At 38.2% G+C, this 21,835-nt stretch overlaps 1 protein-coding gene across 1 annotated transcript in view; it reads left to right on the forward strand.

Moving 5' to 3' along the window:
• ext1b (exostosin glycosyltransferase 1b) overlaps positions 1-21,835 on the forward strand; it is a 185,175-nt gene that overhangs the window by 117,990 nt on the left and 45,350 nt on the right. The window contains exons 2-4 of the mRNA XM_041808251.1: positions 7,208-7,301; positions 14,056-14,163; positions 19,664-19,783. Coding sequence (XP_041664185.1) covers positions 7,208-7,301; positions 14,056-14,163; positions 19,664-19,783 — 322 coding nt within the window. The remainder of the gene's footprint in view (positions 1-7,207; positions 7,302-14,055; positions 14,164-19,663; positions 19,784-21,835) is intronic.

The following is a 21,835-nucleotide window of genomic DNA, read 5'->3' on the forward strand; positions in this document are numbered from 1 at the left end:
ATTTTTTACAAATATCTTTGCATTTTAATTTACTTTAAACTATAATTTCCCCATTTTTGAGCAATATTTTTATTATGGACAAATTCAATTTACTTGCATTATTTCGCAGCACTGTTCTATACCATTTGGACATTTTTAGTATTTTATTTTACATTTTTTTATACAAATTTCTGTCTGTTGACTGATTCATTTAGTCGCTCTTGATTCAATAATGGCACTAATTACTAAGAAAAAATAAATAAAAACACGTTTCATTGCAGGCTTCACAAGGGTCCCTCCCCACTTAGGGTAACCGGCACCCTTTCCCTCCTGTGCGACGCCTATGTTTGTCATAATGTACCAGGTCTCACATATTTTTGACATCTGTTATGTTTTTACAAATCCATTAGGCTTCATGGGAAATTGGAGGCTAGTTCTGGTATCTTCTCAGGAAAAAGATGCCAAAATCTGTCTCTACAATTGGCTTGAGAGATTTATTGGTTGCGAAAAATCCAGTTTAAAAGTTTTGATTCTGATGGATTAGGTCAAAGCAAACTGATCATATTAAAATTCTGGAGAAAGATCTCATGCACACATGGCGCAGTGGTTGGATAAAACAGGGCTGTTGCGTGTTAAATCCTCACATTGATATTCACTGCCATCAGATGTCGGCATGTTTTGTGGGCTGTTCTGCACTTGCACACAGGCACATACACATTTGCACAAACAGGCAGCGTCCAGGCAGACAGCTGGTGTGGAAATATGGGCTAAGATGGCTCCTTCGTCTCCATCGACAGGTGACGGAACGTCAATGTGAGGGCGCGCAGCTGTCGCCTGTTCACGCCGCGTGCATGTCTGCGAGACCGTTGCTGTGTGTGTGTGTGTGTGTGCGTGCAGGATAATTATGGTATGAGCTGTGCAGAACATTATGCATGTAGGTGTGAATGAGGGCGGGATTTTTTATCACAGGCTGCCATGTCCCCGCACTTCATTAGAGCTCGGCTGAAGAAGAGACAAGGCAGCAACATCAGCAATCTCCATCAAGTGTGTGTCTGTGTGCGCCTAACGCTTGGCTTCCAGCTTTGCCCTGTCAGCTTGGTCCATATTCACAGGCGCTCGCAGAAGGCAGCATCAGCAATCACTGTCACACTTGTGTACAAACTACAGTACATCCACGGCATCATCAATAGAGCAAAGTGTGCGTATGCAGACAGAGAGAGAGAGAGTGTGTGTCCTGTAACCTTCACCTTGTAAAGACTATGACTAAGTGAGGAATGATTTTCTGCCGCAGCAGTCTCTTAACCCCAGACCTGAACAACCCTAGGGGCTCATTATTTCCATATTTTATTTTTCACACATGAAAAAAGGACATTGGTGGTGTTAAGGCTGTTAAGAAAATCTGAAATGGGACATTAATTATAAAGAGAGCTATGTCTACAGTAAACCTAACAAATTTTCAATGAAAAGTCATTCTTGTGTGTGTGTGTGTGTGTAGTGATGAAATAAGAAATTAAGGCTGAACACTTAATCCAAAGTTAGATTTAATGGCAAGATAGCCCACTGCAATTTTCAAAAATCAGATAGTGAAATATTTCAGCGCATTATTTCTAGTTTTAGATAATTTTAGAAAGATATTTTTCAACTTTATTCATAAACAAAGACTGGCAGTTCAATTCATGTAATAACTACATTTCAAACATTACAGATTAAGAACTATAAATAGAAGTTATGCAAATGGTGGCCGCTTTAGCTCTGTAAGCTGTAGCTAAAGCTAGCATAAAGCTACACTGGCTACATAATTAATGTTACTACATGAACCGATTTAAATTAGCTTTAGCTTAAGTAAATGAAGCTAAAGCTTATGTAGCCATATAGATAACAGTTTCATAGCTTAGATAGCTGTTTTGTGAGCTTAGCTTTTGCAACGTTTGCTACATAATTAAGGTAACTTAATAAACTAATGTAGCTAAGTTATCTTTAGCAGTGCAAGCTTTAACATTTACATGAACATGTAGCTGCATAGATAATATAGCTTCGTTGCTTACATAGCTGTTTTGTGAGCTTAGCTATAGCTTTTTTACCTGCAAAGCTAAAGCTAAGCTCACAAAACAACTATGTAGCTTATGTAGCTGCCTTTAGGCCTTAGCTTTAGCTATGTTTGCTGCATAATTTACATTACTACACAAGTCAATGTAACTAAGTTAGCTTAAGCATGAGCAACATAGCTGAAGTTACATGGTACATGGATAACATCGCTCTATAGCTTCTTTGTAAGCTTAGCTTTAGCTTAGTATATGTAGCTGGAGCTTGTAGCTGGATTTTGGTGTGGGGGATTGATGGTCTGATTCACAGTCAGTGCATGATCAATATCCAGTTTGGACCCTAACTCCTGGATCAGCTGTTAGCCTGTCAGATGTATGTCGCTTTGGATAAAAGCATCCGCTGAAACAGCATTGCAATTGTAAAATTGTAATGTAGCTAAAGCAAAGCTCACAAAGTAGCTATGTCGCATATGTAGCTGCAGTGTGAGCTTAGCTTTAGCTACGTGGTCAGGGTTTTTTATTTTTCATGGAACACTTGTATATTTTCATAGATATTTAAGGCTGTTATACTGCTGCTAATAATTTTTTGGATATAAATATTGACAGAAAATTCATATCTGCTGATACCAATATTTAACTGTTTTAGCTAATTTCTGGTCATACCGATATCATGCCAGTGGGCTCTATGCACGGCAGGGGGTGATGTATTTCCGGTGAAAAAAAAAAGGCCGCTTCACAACTTCCGCCCAACGATACATGCTAAGCCAAAACAAAGTCTAAACCCTCCTATACTGCCTTACTTTGCCCATTTCGTTGTTTTTTTGTTTTGATTGTTGTTTGTGTTTACTCTATCATCATCGCTTGGCATCCAAACATGCTAAAATGATGTTTCAAAAACAGGTTAAAAGCACCTCTGGATATCGTTGCTGCGTGCTGCAATGTACATCTTCAGCTAAATTTAACTCGTCATTGACAATCAGCTCAGGTAACTCATGCAAACAGCGAGTAAACCGCAATGAATTTGCCATCATACGCCTTTCTCTTCTCCCGACTGGAAGTGTGGGAGCAGTCTAATGCCAAATGCGGAAGCAGTTTATGCATATAGCCCATAGTGTTTTGCATCCCTGAAATAATCCTACTGTCTTGTTTATGTATCGTTTTTTTTTTTTTTGTTCATTCCCTTTAATGCAGCAATTCATAACCAGTTAGCAATTTCAGTCAAAATAATTGCAATTAGATATTTTTTAAAAATCATTTAGCCCTAGAAAAAATCTATTTTGGGAGTGAAATTGATGAAAAGAAAAAATATCCAGTTCATAACAGCAATACAGTCATAGATTCTGCATGAATGGCCAGCATGATAACTTTCAAGCTAGGCTTTTTGTGTCTGAATGATAGAGATGGACAACCAACCCATGCACGAAATCAAAAATGTGTCCAAATCTGTTGAAAAATTGAGAAAGGAAAGCAGAGTGAAATAAAGAGAAAAGCAACACAGTGTAGAAGCTGTCAGACTGTGATGCAATGGAAGAGAAAGTAAATACCATAAAAAGGATGGTAATACCTCTGTCAGTCTATGCAACATACAACGACATACTCGCATACATGAATTGAATCCTTGCTTACATTTAGTTATACACACAAACTGTCAAAACACAGCGAAGCAGCATGCATCAAAAACACACACACACACACACACACAGCCAGCTGTGTGGTGGAAGCAGGTGTCACTCTCAGCTCATTACCCCTGGCAGGGTTGATCACCCTGTTAGGAGAGCAATAAGACACACCTCAGTGGAGAGAGAGAGAGAGGAGCTGGAAGAGGGAGGGAGAGATAGAGAGGGGGCCTCCTGTTTTTAGAGATAGAGGGGTCGAGAGAGGAAGGGGGTGAGGAGGTGAGCAAAGGAGCATGTGGGGTGAGATAGGTGAAGGAAGAATGAAAAAAGGGGGAATGGAGAGGCTATTTAGTGAACAGAATGGAAGCAAAATGTCAAATGTTGCTGATTTTCTTGGCTTTGGCTTTTGTTTTTATTATTAGTAACAGCAAAGACTGGAGGTCAGTGAGACGTGCCTTGGAATTTGGTAATAACTTGTGATGTACCAAGTCAGTGTTAGAGCTTTGGTACCAATCCTGTAGCAAGGCTTTGTGTATCTGCTAGTGGCAGACAGTTAATCAAGTTTCAGTTATAATTATGATTCTTTCTAGGATCATGAAAACCAGATAACCATGAACATCCTATAACCCAGCATCCTCAAATGTGGACATTACATTTTCCCTTAACATTACCCTTAATTTTGCTGCACTTAGACCTGTTAGCCTGGAATTTTCTCTTGAAACTGTTTGTTTCACTAGTGACACATTCTGAGACCTAAAAATGTGAGGAAACAGTGAAAACACAAAGCAAGATTTAAGTGGGAAAAATATCAGAAATGTGTACCTTGAGTCAAGGCCATCCATAAGGGGGATAAAGGGGTATGCTCTGGGGCCCAGCCAAATTGGGGCCTATAGATGTCAGCAAAATGATAGTCCACTGTAAAGATAAGCTGTGATAACCACATTTTATTTCTGAAAAATAACCACTATTGTCAAAGAAACAAAAAATTAATTTTATTCACATGTGCTGCAGTACAATATAGCCTTTTCCAAAATGTAAATCATTTTTCTTAAAACAGGATTGCCTTTTTTTGTGATGTAAACAATATGGAAGCCATGATGTGCACAAACCTTGGGATGCTAGGAAATATAGCAGAATAATTTGAGACAACTTTAATGGAAAATAATCACATAGTTGTGAAAAGAGGCCAAAAAATGTGAAAAGTAGAAGATTGGGTTTATATGGCAAAAAAAGTGTTAAAAAGGGGCATAAGGTGGTAAAATGAGTTTAAAAAGATAAGATATTCCTTTATTAGCCCCACAAGGGGAATTTCCAACAATGTGAAAAACTGGCTAAAATGGGACTGAAGTACTTACAGTATAAAAAAAAAAGTGTCTGGAATGGGCATAAAGTTGCAAAAAGGGTTAAATTATTAGGCAAAACTGTGACAAGTAAAGTGGTATAAATATACAAAAAAAACCCACCAAAAATGGGCGTAAAGTGGCATAAATGGGTCAAAGGTAACAAAAGATGCTAAAAAAATGGAAACAAAGGGGTTTAATTGGTATTAAAGCGCAGAAAACTAGCAAAAAGTGACAAAATGGGGGTCAATTGGCCAAAAGTGGCAAAAAAAAACAGTGTCTAGTGCCAGAACGGTGGCAAAAAAGTGACAAAAGGTGGAAAAAACCTCAGAAAAAAATTGCTGCAAATTGGCAAAATGTCTTGAAAGTGTAAAAAAAGTGAGAAACAGCTAAAATGGGTTAAAAGTGACAAAGCCAAAAGAATTACTGGCAAAAAGTGGCATTCTACACTTGCATTGATACCATCAATGAATTACAACTGGAGAGGGTCCATTGTCCGGGATTGTTAGGGCCCAGTATCCTAGTATCTGCCGATAATGATACTGATCTGATACCACCATTAAATCAAAAAAACTATCCCTCACTGTGTCACGAGACTAAGAATAGTTTTTTGTAAGACAGGCTCCAATTTCCTCAATTTTTCTCTATATTTTTTTAAATACATACATATGCACTGTTATCATAACCTGCCCATGATCCTTGGACCAATAGCAGTTCTATAACTCGCCCTCTGCTGTCACAGTGAATCCTACAAAGCAGCAAAAGCTTTCCGTGGCTTTTCATGTTCATAAAATTGTGTCTCTTGTACGCGATCCGTGGAATTATTTGCTTGTAGCACCACATTGTGCTGACATGTTCTAGCTCCGGGTATTTGGGGTACAGCTCATAGCTCTTACAGCCATTAACACAGCTGATAAATGTCCACGTATCTTTATGTAGAAGCAACTTTGGACAGTACTTAGATGCTGACAAACTGTACAGTGACTTGTTGCTTTCATACCTTAAGTTGAAGTTTCCTGTCCTTAAAATGAAGCTGATAAAGTTGACCACTTTGTTTTGTTTTGTGTGATTTAATCTGTCTTCTGTACTTAAGTGTGTGATTTAACCACCACCCTTCAAAACATAAATTCTGCATTTTTGCTAGTAGCCATGGAATTTGAATATCCTGACTGATCACAGTGATGTTTTACATGCTTGCTGTAAACACAGAACAACATAAAATGAGCAGTATAGATTAGCCTCAAGGACTGGCTCATTGTCACTGATATATGATGTTGCTATTTGAGTCAGGATATACAATACCAACATCTGATAGACACATGATAACCCTAGATAGACAACAGACGGGGTCAAACAGATGTAAAACTACAGTCTACACAACCTTATTTGAAGACAAAGTGAAGGTTAAGACTAGAAAACATTCTCCGAACTCTTCATTGTAGTCATAAAGCTGTACCGGCAATGTTTATGGCATTTTGGGCGTGCTTACGTTGGCTTTGACCTTCAGTTTAAGTGTTTTATATTACTAGAATAAACCGTTGGCTTGTTTACAACCTGTCAGACAGGTCATGCTACTCGCCCTGAGTGAACCCTCTTGTACAAAAGTGTCAACTTGTTCCTGTAATAAACCGGAATAGTCCTTTAATTTATGACTGACGCACACAGTCGAGTTAAACAGCAACTAGAGCTCATAACACAGAAAAAGGTGTCCTTAAAATTCTGCTGAAAACTCACATGCAGACTGGTGTGGATATGTAAAAAGTGTTACTGATGATGTGGGGAAGGATAATCTATTTACAGAATGATGATGGGGCCTTCCTTAAAATGTAAGAGGAAACCGTTAAAGGTTAGGGAGAGGCCTGGGTTAAGGCTGGGGTAAATGCTGGTCATCGTCTGTGTGCACATGTCATGCTTCTTTCTCTGTTGGTGATTGTGAAAGTTAAGCTGTGAAAACATTTAATGATTTTGAGATTTTGAGGTAATGCAAGTCAGTTTATTCATAAAGCATCAATCAATCATGCACAGAGTTAAAGACAGAACATCAAGAGCAAAATAAGGCAGTAAACTTCATCCACTCATCCATGATCTATATCGCTTACCCCATTCAGGGCTATACAGTAGTGATGGATGAATTCCATGTATTCATTTTAAAGCATTTAAAGTTTGTTATCGTACATATCGTGTTTGTTGTTGAACTCATCCTACCTGTGTATTTGCTGTGTCTCTGTAGGTATGACTACAAGGAGATGCTCCACAACTCCACCTTCTGTTTGGTGCCCCGCGGCAGACGACTCGGCTCCTTTCGCTTCCTCGAGGCTCTGCAGGTAAACAACAACACACAAACACCCCGTTAGGAGGAAGAGCTGCATATGTTGTGAATTCATGCCTACCAGCCATATTGCTGAGAAGAAACAGAATCAGTTCAAGCTCTGAGCCTCCCACTTAGCATTGTTTTTATGGTGCAACCTTGAACATTAAAGATTCACTAAATCATTACCGTATTACTTTCAGGTTAATAGTGCATTTAATTCAGACAAACCAGACCTTTGCTGGCTGCTTATCCATGCCTCTAAGTTACCACAGGCTGTAGTTTTGTGGTTAATCTTCAGAGTGAGAGAAAAGAGCATAATAAGAGAAAATCTCTGGTAAAACTATTGATTAGTTTGGATTTGAACAAAATAGCAGTTAAGAAGTAAACAGCTATTATTCCCCCACATCCTAGGTAAAAATCTTACATTTTTTATCTTTAATAAAATAACAGACTGTTTTTGTGTATGCATTAGCACAAATTTTGACATACCCATTATAAATGATTGCTGTCTGGAAAATAAAAGCAGTCTTCTGCATCACAAACTGCAATCTAGAAAGAAATCTACTTTATTAAAATCTCAGTCAACTGACCAAAAGGAGAAGAAGGATTGAAAAAATTTTGTGTGTTGGCCTGTTGGCAGCCAAGCTAACTGTTTAGCTGAGTATCATGCAGACACTTTTCTCTCCTTAATAACTTTTTATTTTAATTATACAATTCTGAAGAAAAAAATCCAAAGTTAAGTTAATTTTTCAATATTTTAATTTACTGATATATGTTCTTTGTAGTACTCTTACTTTCCTATCTAGTTAAAATGTTACCAAGTAGCAGCTGGGCATTTTTGCCTTAAATAAAGATCCGTTTTATTCCTGGGATCCCTTTTTTAAATTCTGTTGTTTTCTTAGCACTTTAACACTGTATGTAAGTCTTCCAAATAAATTATGAGGAAAACAAAGCTAAAGACAACTATTATGCCAACTTTTTAAAATTATTCTAGCAAGCTAAGATGTTTGCAGCAGGCAGCTAGCAATTATACTACAGTCTCACATCCCTAAAGTCAGTGGTTCCCAACCTTTTTGCCTCTAGGGCCCCCCTACTTGCATCTAAGAAAGGTAGGCCCCCTTTGGACCCACTCAGAAAAAGTACACATGATTTTTAATCGTTTTCATTGACAAAATCCCAACATAACAGGTCTATATAGACTTGTTCTTGACTAAAGATCTATGTCCAAACTATCTATTATTATGACAGTGTATTAGGGCCACTCTAGGAAAAAGAAATGCTAATTTAAAGAAAAAAAAAAGAATTTTCTAGTTTAAAATGTTTATTTATGAGAAAAAAAAAAAAACATTTTTATGACTTAAAAAGCAGTAAATGTGCCTGAAACCTGGATTACAAATTTTGAGATTATAAAGCCCAAAAGTCAAAATCTGACCACTGTTTTCAGTTTGGTTTCTTGTAAATTTTTGACTTTACACTTTTGAAATTATGATTTAAAAAACTTACAGTTTTTCAGTTTCAAATGTCAAAATTTAAGACTATAATCTCAAAAATATAATTTTTTTCCAACCCAAATTTTGACCATTTTGATCAGAAATCAACAGCTTCTCCTTATATTTTAATCTTTTAGGTTGGCCCTATTACCACTGGGCATTGTATTTTTTATTGTAATTTTTTTTTTTAATTATGAACCTCTAATTATGCCCCAAGATTTTTGGCATCCTCCCAAGGGGGTCCCTGGACCCCAGGATGGGAACCACTGCCCTAATTTGAACACTATTTACTTCACAAGAACTTAGGGCAAATGAAGGAAGGGCCATCCCTCTTTGGCCACTTGGGCACTCAGAATGGTATTTTTTCATTGTTCAACTTTAAAACAAAATGGATAATACTTATTTTCTCTTAAGCATTTTAATTTGAAAAGTAATTGAAATAAAATTGTTGTACTTAAAATGTTTACTGATACAAAATCTGCATGTTTTAGAGGTATCTTTTTTATCAAATACAGGAACCTTTTAGTAATCAAACTGCTAAAATGACTTTCTTCTGTAACGGTGGGAAATTTGTGTATTAAATCATTTGATATCCATTGTAGGCCTCAGTATAGGATCATATCAGAATCTTTTCATGGCAGATTTTCTGATATTGGAAAATATCGTACCATTGTCCAAAATATCATCATCATATCGCATCATTATGAAACAGGTGATTTATACCCCTATTATTCTCTCGAAAAAAAAGTTCCTTTCTTGGGCATAAAACTATTGTTGACTCTGTGTCTGTTGTGAATGTTGCTATTTTTCAAGAGCTCTTACTCTCATATTGTGTTGAATTACTGTGAGTATATATTAAGGACTGCAATGTAATGTTGTAGGTTGCTCAGTGCACATTTCTCCTTTATAGACATGTTTCGAAAAATAGGGTTGGTCTGTTGCAAATGCCAGCATCTTTTTTAACTTTCCATGCCCTAGTAGCACACTTTGTAAATTTATTGTGAGAGATATGAGGCTATTTAAAGTGTACTGTGGCTATTGTGGTTATTATCAGTTAAAAAGATCCAGTTAACAGCTGAAAATATGTGGAAGTTTTCAGTCAGATTTTACTTGTTTTTGGTACAAAAACAATAACAGTGAAATGTAATATTGTAAAAGAAAACAAAGATAGATTTGCAAGTTTTTCTGCATTCAATCAGTGTGTAATTTTTAAGCTTTTGTGTGGATACAGGGGTTAAAATTCCAGCATAGTAACTCATCTGATGACAGAAGTAACCTGGGAAGTAAATCCATCCATTGAAATTAATTTCCTGATAGGGGTTCAGTGTTAAGCATCCACTTTTCTCAATCCTCCTCAAATCTACTCACTTCTTCTCCCGCTGTTCATCCATTTCTCTAACTGCATGGAACTCTGCATTACTACTGCACTGTCCTTTAACTCTCCTTACCGCACACCGTCGCTCCCACATAAGTGTGCTTATCTCGCCATCAGCTGCCACACACACATGACAATGCACTTCACTCAGGAGGCAAATATGCCCGCTCCGGTTTCCTCCACCTTCTCTGTTTGTCGACTCACTCCATCCATCGACCCGTCCTCAGGAAGACGGAGGGAGAGTATTTACAGGCTCTTGTCTTAGCATGAGAACGCAATTTATAATAGAGGTCATATCTGCACATGTGAGCCTGGGGTTGTTTATGGCTCTGTATGAATCTGTATGCATGGGTTTGTGCGTGTGTGTGGGTGTTTGTGTGTTGGGGAGACAGCAGCAGAGCCCGCGGGCCAGCTCTGCTTTAGCTGACACCTTTATGACCCGGGAGTGACAGGGCCGTCATTACATCAAACTCCCACCACGAACACACGCACAGAAACGCACACAGCAGCTGTTCGCTCTAGCTCTCCTCAGATCCCTCCATCCCTCTGCCACTCCTCTGCCAAAGGTCACACTCACCTCTCCTCTTTTCATCTTTTTTTAAACATCTATTTATCCACTTTCTCCTGCCTTTTGATCTCTTTGATTCCCCCTTTCTTGTCTCTTTTAACCAATCAGATTTCAAATGACTGTGTCACATTTTTAATATTGGAGTGTCAACAGGTGCGTCTGTTAAATAGACATCAAAGTGAGCGTGTTCGCTTTTAAGTTGATGTGAAAAAAATCCAACGTGACAGGCTATTGTTGTTTTCTCTGATTTCAAAAGCTCATAAACAAATCAAGCATTTTTAGAAATCAAATAAGCACAAACAGAATCACAAACAGAGCAATTAATCGTGTTTTTAGAGATTCTTTGTGAGCATTTTGGAGCTCTTGTGTTTCAGCAGAGAGGATAAATGTTTTCTGGTGTGTGTGAATCCAGACTGCTGCTTAGTCGCCTACTTTTAACATCTATTTTTACTTCAAAATATGCTCGTTGTGATCTTCTCTCCAACAAACGATTAATTTTTTTTTGCTTCATATTCATATCAGTCATCATTTCACTAAATCCCTCACTATCTGAGACTATAAGCTGCCTGCACGCTTATCTAGATTGTGAGTTCAGGCTTATTTCTGTAATCTGATCACAATGTTGAGTTGTTTTCAGCTTGTGTTTCTTCTTAAGTTCTGCAGATCTGATGAGCAAAATGTATTTATGTTGAGGTGACACTTTAATCTATATTTTGTAGCTATTTTAAATATCAAAGAGGCTTTTATCTGTTCCCGTTTTTCCCCCTGACTCCAAAACATAATCATTAACAGAGAATGGAGAATCACAAAGCGGTGCTTTTAACAAAATAATGGCTTCTGCTTGGTACGTACTTTTTATTTTGTGCATTAGTTCGGATGTATTGGGGATCTTTATTATAAAAGGGGACTCATCAGTTCATTGGAGAAAAAAACTTAGCCTTAACTTCTGGACATTTTTGAACTCTGTTAACCTTCCTGGCTGCAGGCTTACAAAGTATCTTAATATAACATTTTAAGTGGTGCGGGGAAAAAAAGCAATGATTAGCCGAATTTACAGGTTAAGCAACCTTTGCAGTCAGCTTAATGTTCCACCGTCAGCATTCAGTGATATCATTAAAAAGTGGAAGCAGTTAGGAATAACAGCAACTCAGCCATGAAATGGAAGACCATGTAAAATCACAATGCGGGGTAAACAATTGCTAAGGCACATGTTGCGTAAAAGTTGCCAACGCTCTGCTAATTCCATAGCTGAAAGGTTCTAAACTTCCACTGGCATTAAGGTAAAAACGGTGCGGCGGGAGCTCCATGGAAGGAGTTTCCATGGCCGAGCAGCTGCATGCAAGCTGTGGAGCAGCGGAAAAGTGTTCTGTGGAGTGACAAATCATGCTGCTCTGTTTGACAGTCAGATGGGCAAGTCTGGGCTTTGCGGATGCTGGGAAAATATGACCTGCCTGACTTGTGTCAACAGTTAAGTTTGGTGGTGGAGGGATAATGGTATGGGGCTGTTCTTCAGGGTTTGGGCTAGGCCCCTCATCTCCAGGGAAAAGCAATCTTAATGCTTCAGCATACCAAGACATTTTAGACAATGCTATGCTTTCAACAGTTTGGGCAAGGTCCTTTTCTATTCCAACATGACTGTGCCTCAGTGCACAAAGCAAGGACTATAGAGATATGGTTTGATGAGTTTGGTGTGGAAGAACTTGACTGGCCCGCACAAAACCCTGATCTCAACTTCACTGAGCACCTTAGGGATGATCTGGAAGAGAGATTGCGAGCCAGGCCTTCTCATCCAGCATCTGAGCCTGACCTCACATTTGCTCTACTAAATGAACAGGCACAGGATGTGTCTGACCAAAACAACCCAAAATAATCCACAAAGTCAGAGAATACTCCATTTCACTGACTCTAGCTGTGTTTCCATTACCCTCACAAATGCACAAAATCCAAATAGCGCAATAAAAAACTGGTAATGGAAACACCTGAATTTGGAAAACCCCTTAAATATCGCTAAAAATTTGTATGCTCTCATGAGGAGGATTTCAGACATTTCAGTATAGAAATATATTGCAAAGCTGCAATGGAAACACTTTTTCTGCATTTAAAAGTCACAGGATGTAACATACGGTGTCACATGACCAGTTCACTCTGAGACAACATGGCGCAGTACGTGTGGACAGAAGAGTAGATGAGACTTTTCTTAACATCATACTTATACCCTTAAATGGGGCTTTTGCCGTACATACGGACTTTGCCTCTGAATTATCATCTGTTGCCATCTTTTGTTCAAAATTATCAACCAGCCATCGCTGTAGATGAAATCATAACTGTACCTACATACAACAGGTTTTGAGCGTCCAGTTTCCTTGCAGCGCAGTCTCATGAGATAAGATTTTATGAGAATTGCGAGGCTCATGCCCAAACAGCAGAAACACTTTAAAGGCGCAATTATACCTAGTCGAAATTTAGGAATATCGCTTTTTTTTTTTTAAACTGTAATGGAAACCCAACTTCTGAGACAACAGCTCTTTTAAGTCACACTTGTGTTGTATTCTGACATGATGATGAATGTTTAAAAGTAAATTCCCTGTCCCTTTCTGGGCATGTAATAGCATGAGTCTAGCCCAGAAAGGGACAATCAAGCTTTGGCAAGGTGCAGAGCAACCGAACTTTCAACAGGTGCTCCAAAAACATCTCCTAAAGAATGCTGGAGCTTATCGCTGTCTTCAGAAAGTTTAATGATTTCTCATGAACTCCATTTATCAGCATTACAAGGTGGTAACATGTTTATGTTGTATCAAAAATCAATGCAGCCTTAGCTGCAGACAGTAACTTTGCCAGATTTTTTTTTTGTATAATAAGGACACATAATTGTAAAGGAATCTCTTGAATAGCATCTTTTAGTTCTTAGCTGAGATAATAAACAGGAAGCAGCAACAAGTTTGTAGCTGATAGAGCTGGCATCTAGTAAGACACAGATAAAAACACAATATCATCAGTAATCGACCTGGTTTTGCATGCATCACTGATGCCAGATACCAACCTGGCTGCTACAAGCCTCACTAGTGTTTTTGTGTATCACACCAAAAACATTTAAAAATCAAAGAAAATCCAGTTTTTGCCAAATAGGGCATTTAGGCTCAGTAATAGTGGATCGCTGATCAGCACAGATTGATCAATTTTGATACAGTCTTGTCATTGTAATGTTTTATGGAAAGAGTGGCGTATTACGGCTTTGATAATCAGGATCAATATGAAGATAAATGGGCATATTTAACTGTGATTGCGTTAAGAACCATCTCAGAGCTTCCCTTTCTCTCTCTGTGTGTATTTTTAGGCCGCGTGTGTGCCAGTGATGCTGAGTAACGGTTGGGAGCTGCCTTTCTCCGAGATCATCGACTGGAACACAGCCGCAGTCATCGGCGACGAGAGGCTCCTGCTGCAGGTAACAACTCGGAAACTCAACCAAAAGCCACCCTGATAAAGGCAACTGAAGACCTCCCCCCCACTACCACATCTGAAACAAAAAACCCTTTCTCTGTCAGAATCTTAAGCACACACTCTCCTGGTTGGCTGGTATTATCCCAGATCCTGTTTTTGTTTTGTTTTCCTGCAGAGTGGTTGTCAGCTTGACAAAATTCAAGCAGCATGCCGAGTCCTTGACTGCTTGAAAATGTCACTCAAAGCCTCAGATTGTTACAGGAGGGGGCAAATAAATAGAACAAGGGGATGGATTTAGCGGGAATTGCTTGAACTTCATGGGGGAGAAAAGTAATTATATGCCCATTAAATCTTAATTTGAATGAAGTGTGTAATAATATTGTTTGACATTGAGTTTTATAATGAAAGAGCTCACTGTCTGCAGCAACACAAGCCTGAACCATCCTTTAAATATCCATAAATTCATGTCATTTAAGAAAGATAGGCAAAGATAGATGCTGCATGCAGTGTGTAGAGTATGAATATGTTTTACACTTTGAACCTGTGTTAAATTAAAAGAACAATAAACATTTCTGAATATGTTGCAGCTAGCAGGATGTCTGCACAGCATTCACTGTGAGATAAAAAGTGTTTATCGGCCATTAAACCTCCTTTATGGTTAAAAATAAACTCACTGCAGGACTAAACAGGATAAATATTCTAGTAAAAGCTCTTATGCATGAACTTAACAGCTGCTAGCTCATTTAATCTTCTGCCCTGACACTGTTGGATAACTACAAGTCACTTTTTGTACATTATATATAATCTGGCTTAATATCCTGTGGTGAGTTTGATAAATAAGTCTTAATAAGTGGCTTTTGACTGTGTTTAAGTTCAAGTTTAGGCAACTTGAAATTATTTCTGGGTAAATTTAGACCTTTAGAAAACAGACAGCATAGTAATCTAAATACAATATCTAAATGTACAGTATTTAAAGATACAATATTTAACTCTTGGAGTCAATGCACAGTAGTTGTCACATTTTGGCTAATCTAAAGCTAAACTTCACCACCCCAGCCCCTCTATGTGCTTTGACTGAGTTGAGCTGTTTCTCCAGCTAGTTTCTATTCAAATATTCAGCCCAAAGTTGATTTGTTTCTAATTTCTTTTAAGTATTTCAGACTAAAATGTCTCTTCTTTAACTTGGGAAGTGCGCTGGATTTTTTTGATTTTCACTCTGTCATTGTTACTTTATTAGCATCCTTAGTAGGCAGAACCATTTTTGAGAGAAAAAAACATGTACGGAATATGTTTGGGCCACTCATTGACACATCAACAAGATTAAGGAAGCCCTGTCCTGTCAGTGTGGACACAGAGCTGAGAACAACAAACCCAGAGGTAGTTTGACCTCACTCTTTTTCAGATAGACACCAATATATCTACCTAGAACTTAGCTGAGAAAGTAAGGGCATTTGTGTTTGATAGATTACTCGTGTTTCTTGTTGCAACAATGCTTCTTAGCAATACATCTTACACCGTCTGAAAGCCTGGCTATCTTCCTTTTAAATGGTGCCATATTTGTAAGGAACATGCATTTGCGGGATGAGCAGCAGAGCTGAGTATGTGGATTGTGCCCATGAAAAATTTGCCAGATCTTCTATGCCAGATTTGGCCATTTTTTTCATGGGTGCAACCTTCATACTCAGCTCTGCTGCTCATTCCACAAATGCATGTTCCTTACAAATGTGGCACCATATAAAAGATTGTTAAACAGGCTTTCCAACAATATGAGATTCATCACCAAGAAACATTGTTACAACAAAGAAATAATCAACCAAACACAAATTTCCTTACTTTTTGTGACAAGGTTATTTGATGACAGCTACATCAGTGTTTAAATAACAATATTATATTTTTCCTTTGACAAATTGGTCATTGACTTCAGTTCTTTAAAGGCAGAGTGCTCTGAAGGGGGTATACAGGTATCAGACTCCACTTTAATGCAAGTTAAAGTCAGTTTCTCCGACATGTTAGTTAATTTACACTTTTTCCTCAGTCTCATCCACCACAACTGTCACTGCTGCTTAGTGTCTCCTACGGTATCTCGGGTTTAAGTGAGTTTCCAACTCAGACTGAAAAATCCTAAAAATAATAAAGGAAAGATGGAGAGTTGAGCAGAACAAATCCTGTCTGATTACTCTTTCAAAGTAAAAATAAGATGCATCAAATATCCAGACAGATGTTCATGTGAAAATGTGATATTTTTCTATCAACACTGTCAACAGAACATTTAGAATACAGGGTATTATTTTCAAATGGTTTGAGCAGTTAGATTAACTTGTAGGCCACTTAAATTTCCATTAAACAAACAAACAAAAAAAAACTAACAGTATTATGACTGGGTTAAAAAAATGATACCAAACACATTTCCGATGAAAATCAAACAGTTATATTTCCTGATTAACAGCCAAAATGATCTCAACCAATCCAAAATGTAAATCTTGTAGCTTATCTGTCTTTTCATTCTTTTATCTTTTCGTCAAGGTTGATGAGAAGGTTAATTTCCTTTTCTAGCCGCTTGGCTTAGGGTCCAATTTTGGGGTTTTTTGTTTTGTTTGTTTTCAATCTCATCTTGTGGCCTTCTCCAGTGGATGGAGTTGTCATGGTGATAGTTCACTTCTCACCAAAGAGATTCAAGTGTGGATCTTAACTTAACAGATGGTTGTGTTTAAAATGATAGCAGAGAGTTCATCTGATGCAAGATGTGCTCAAAAACTTCATTAAAAACAAGCTAAATGAGTATAAATAAGATGTCTACAGCAGACCTGATATGGAAATATCTTTAATTTTTCTAACTTGTTAAAAGTACCTGGTCTCAGCTGTGAGATAAGTTGAAACCAGAAGTTTACATACACTATATAAAAAGGCTCATAAACTTTTTTTTTCTCACTGTCTAACATTAAATCAGATTAAACTTTTCCTGTTTTTGGTCAATTAGGATTACCAAAATTATTTGTTGTTGCTAAATGCCAGAATAATGAGAGAGATCATTTTTTAGACATTTTTTTTATTATTTTCTACATACATTTCATTAGTATTTGGTAGCATTGCCTTTAAACTGTATGACTTGGGTCAAACATTTTGGATATGCTTCCACAAGCTTCTCACAATAGTTTGCAGGAATTTTGGCCCATTCCTTCTGGCAGAACTGGTGTAACTGAGCCAAGTTTGTAGGCCGCCTTGCTCGCACATGCCTTTTCAGCTCTGCCCATTAATTTTCAATGGGATTGAGATCAGGGCTTTGTGATGGCCACTCCAAAACATTGACTTTGTTATCCTTAAGCCACTTTGTAACCAGTTTGGCAGTAGGCTTAGGGTCATTTTCCATTTGGAAAACCCATTTGCGCCCAAGCTTTACCTTCCTGGCTGATGTCTTGAGATGTTGCTTCAGTATTTCCACATAATGTTCTTTCCTCATGATGCCATCTATTTTGTGAAGCACACCAGTCCCTCCTGCAGCAAAACAACCCCACAACATGATGCTGCCACCCCCATGTTTCACAATTGGGATGGTGTTCTCAGGCTTGCAAGCTTTCCCCTTTTTTCTCTAAATGTAACGATGGTCATTATGGCCAAAAAGTTCAATTTTAGTTTCGTCAGACCACAGAACAAGTCTCCAAAAATTAAGGTCTTTGTCCCTGTGTGCATTTGCAAACTGTAATCTGGCTTTTTTATGTTTCTTTTGGAGTAATGGCTTCTCCCTGGAAGAGTGGCCTTTCAGCCCATGTCGGTACAGGACTCGTTTGACTGTTGACAATGACACACTCTTACCAGCTTCAGCCAGCATCTTCACAAGGTCTTTTGCTTTTGTTCTTGGGTTGAGATGCACTTTTCAGACCAAAGCACATTCATCTCTGGGACACAGAACCCGTCTCCTTCCTGAGCGGTATGATGGCTGGACATTCCCATGGTGTTTATACTTGCATATAATTGTTTGAACAGATGAATGTGGCACCTTCAGGCATCTGGAAATTGCACCCAAGGATGAACCAGACTTGTGCAAGTCCACAATTCTCTTCCTGATATCTTGGCTGATTTCTTTTGATTTTCCCATGATGTTACACAAAGAAGCAGTGTGTTTCAGGTGTGCCTTAAAATACATCCACAGTTGTGCCTCTAATTACCTCAAATGTTGTCAATAAATCTATCAGAGGCTTCCAAAGAGATGACATCATCATCTGGGCTTTCCCAAATTGTTTAAAGGCATAGTAATCTTAGTGTATGTAAATTTCTGACTTTGAAGAAAGTAATAAAAATTGTCTTAGAAAAAATCCTTTCTCATCATTCTGGCATTTAGCAAATAGAAATAATTTTGGTAATCCTAACTGACCAAAAACAGGAAAAGTTTAATATGATTTAATGTTAGATGGTGAGAAAAAAAAGTGTATGTGCCTTTTTATATAGTGTATGTAAACTTCTGGTTTCAACTGTATAGTACTATAGCTATCTAAAAATACCCACAGGGAGGCGCAGATTGCCTAGAGGAACCCTTGCGGCTCAGGTTCAAGTCTGGCCTGTGGCTCCTTTCTTGCATGTCTCTCCCCCATTCTTTCATGCCCATTTCTGACCCTGTCTGCTGTCCCCCACTTAGAAAAATTAAACATCAAGTTTATTGTTTTCATTGAGAAAATCTCAACACACAGGCCTTCATATACTGCTTCTTGCTAAATGATCTATGTATAAACTATCCATGATTACGACATATTGGGCCACTCTAAAAATCTAAAAAAAGTAGAGGATCTATAAGTTTTGAGGAAAAAATGATGCTTTAAAGTTTAAAACAGTTGTACTTTTTATTTTCTTTAACAGTTGTAAATTTACTTGAACCAAAAATTTGAAGTTTTGGAGATTTTAAAATAAAAAATATCCAATTATGTAGAAGAAAACCATACCAGATGAAGCTGTTTTCTGTGCACAAGTCCTTCAGCCGGATCATTTGATTCTTCTTATTAGGACTGATCCATGAGGAATTACTTGTGTTTTTCCTCCAGATTCATCACATCATCATTACTACCTGGACTTAGAAGATTTCTGTTAACTGGGGCTATCCAACCACTTTTTTCACTCTGGTTTTGCATAAATTTGTGACTTTTAAATTTGAATGTTTTTAATTGATGATGTCAAAATGTATGACTTTTTAAACGCAGATATTCTGAGTTTGGTTTCTTATAAATAGATATACAACTTTTTCATCTTTTTTTTGTTGTTGTTTTTTTCTAAAAAAGCAATTGATCACTTTTTATCTTTTAGGATGCCTCCATGTGTATATTTAAAAGATACATTTCTCCCTGATAACTCTTGAGAATCATGTCAGCCCACATGACTAAAAAGCTCTTACGGCCACTGCTAAAAAAGATAAATCAGTTGATATGCCGTCTGTGGATCTGGAGTACCTGAGTGTATCTCGTGGACTAATTTTGATCTCTTCTCTCAGATCAGTACTGATTGCTGTTTGTTGTTCACAGATCCCCACCACCGTGCGCTCCATCCACCAGGATAAAATCCTGTCCCTCAGACAGCAGACTCAGTTCCTCTGGGAGGCCTACTTCTCCTCTGTGGAAAAGATCGTGCTGACCACACTAGAGGTGAGGACTCTACACAAAAATGCACACACACCCACATGTAACCACCTGTCCTCCTGGCCTCTCTGTGTTCTTTTCTCTTGCTCCTCCATCATCCGTCTTTATTCCAGAGGGCTGCGGTGTCACAGCAGACTCTCTGCAGTCTCTGCTGAATTCTCTGGCCGCTCTTTGGTTTCTTTGAGACGAGGCTGAAAACAAAATAAAAGGTTGGAAAGCTGTCAATTACAAAGATGGGACAGGAAACGTCAGTACATGCTGTAAGAGGAATAAGCTGCTTTTGTCAGAGTGAACAAACTGCAAATTGCATTTTATTATTTAATTTAAGGCAAATTTTACATGTCTTCAGAGTAAGGGTTTAAGGAAGCAGCTGAAGTTTGAGTATTTGTATTGCTGCCACTGGTCGTATTACATCAGACTTAGTCGACACTGTAGCTGTGGTTATAGATCAAATAATCAAAAATAGTCTCCTGGCTCTGAATGAGTTTTTAAGCAGTAAGACCCCATGCATGTTTTTTTGAGTACCAGTGAAAAGTTTTAACTCAGCTAAATTTTCATCAGCTGGTTGGGAGATCAATATCAAAGGCCTTGAGTGGTCCAGTTGTCTAACTCTCACCCTGAAGGCTTGGTGGTTAATCTTAACTCTTGTCCTTCACAGAGAAAAGAGGCTGAGAAAACTAACAATAGATTCCCAAAGTTAACTGTGTTTTTCTTGTGGTGTTTTTAACCTTTATCAAGTTTTTAGGTCTTAAAATTCCATTGAAGCCACTCATACTTCCCCTGTTGCATCATTTGTACCATGACGTTACATATTTATGATGCCTGGGATTTCAAGAGCCAAAGTATTGCAGAAGGCCAGGTAATGGTCAAAACAAATTACAACTGTTCTTCCAAAGACAAGTGTTTGTTGATGATCCAGTTGGATACGCTGGAAGGTAGAGAACAAAAAAAAACACTGAGAGTGAAAGGAAAGAGACTCAAAGTGCAAAACTCAAATACAATTTTATGCTGGATTCAGGAAGGACCCCAACTTTACCTAGAATTTCAATCGGGCAAGAATGGCCTTTGTAAGAGAGGTGACCAAAAGCCTGTTGACCCCTCTAACTGAGCTCCAGAGATCCTGAGTGGAGATGGGACAAAGTTCCAGAAGGAACACATGAAAACACATGAAAGCTCACTTTGACTTTGCAAAAAAAACAAACAAACAAAAAAACACCTGAAGGACTCAAAGACTGAGAAACAAAATTCTCTGGTCTCATGATACCAAGACTGAACTGTTTGGACTTAGTTTTAAACACTATATCTGGAGAAAACCAGGCACCACTCATCCCTTGCCCAACACCATCCCAACAGTGAAGCATGGTGGTGGCAGCATCATGCTGTTGGGGTGTTTTCAGCAGCAGAGACTGGGAGACTGGTTAAGGTTCAGGTAACGCTGAATGGAGAAAAGTTCAGAGATATCTTTAGTGAAAACCTGTGCCGCGGTACTTAGGACATCAGACAATGACCTTAAGCACAGCCAAGACAGCACAGGAGAGGCTTAGGGACGACTGTGAATGTCCTAGAGTGGCCCAGTCAGAGGCCTGACTTGAACCCTATCAAAAATCTCTGACATGAAAAAGACTGTCCACCAACAGTAACCATTCAACCTGGGTGTGAGAGGATTTGCAAAAAAGAATGGCAGAAAATCCCTCAATCTAGGTGTGCAAAGCTTCTTGTGTCATATTCGAAAAGACTTGAGGCTGCCAAGGGTGCTTGAAGGGTCTGGATACTTATGTTAAAGCGATATTTAATTTTGTTTCTTTTTTATAAGTCTGTTTTTACCTTGTTATGATGGGGTTTCAAGAGTAGATTAATGAAAGAAAAAAATAATTTAAACAGCTTTAGCATCAGGCTGCAACCTGCCAAAATGTGAAGTGAAATGGGTCTAAATACTTTCTGAATGCATTATGAGGGCTAATATAATCACATTATTGAGCTATATTCATGGTAAGCACCTGTTCACCATTACTAAAAATGGTGCTCTTGGTGAAGGACAAACCTACAAACTTTCAAAAG

The sequence above is a fragment of the Cheilinus undulatus genome, linkage group 16 (assembly GCF_018320785.1).
Source record: "Cheilinus undulatus linkage group 16, ASM1832078v1, whole genome shotgun sequence".
NCBI lineage: Eukaryota > Metazoa > Chordata > Actinopteri > Labriformes > Labridae > Cheilinus > Cheilinus undulatus.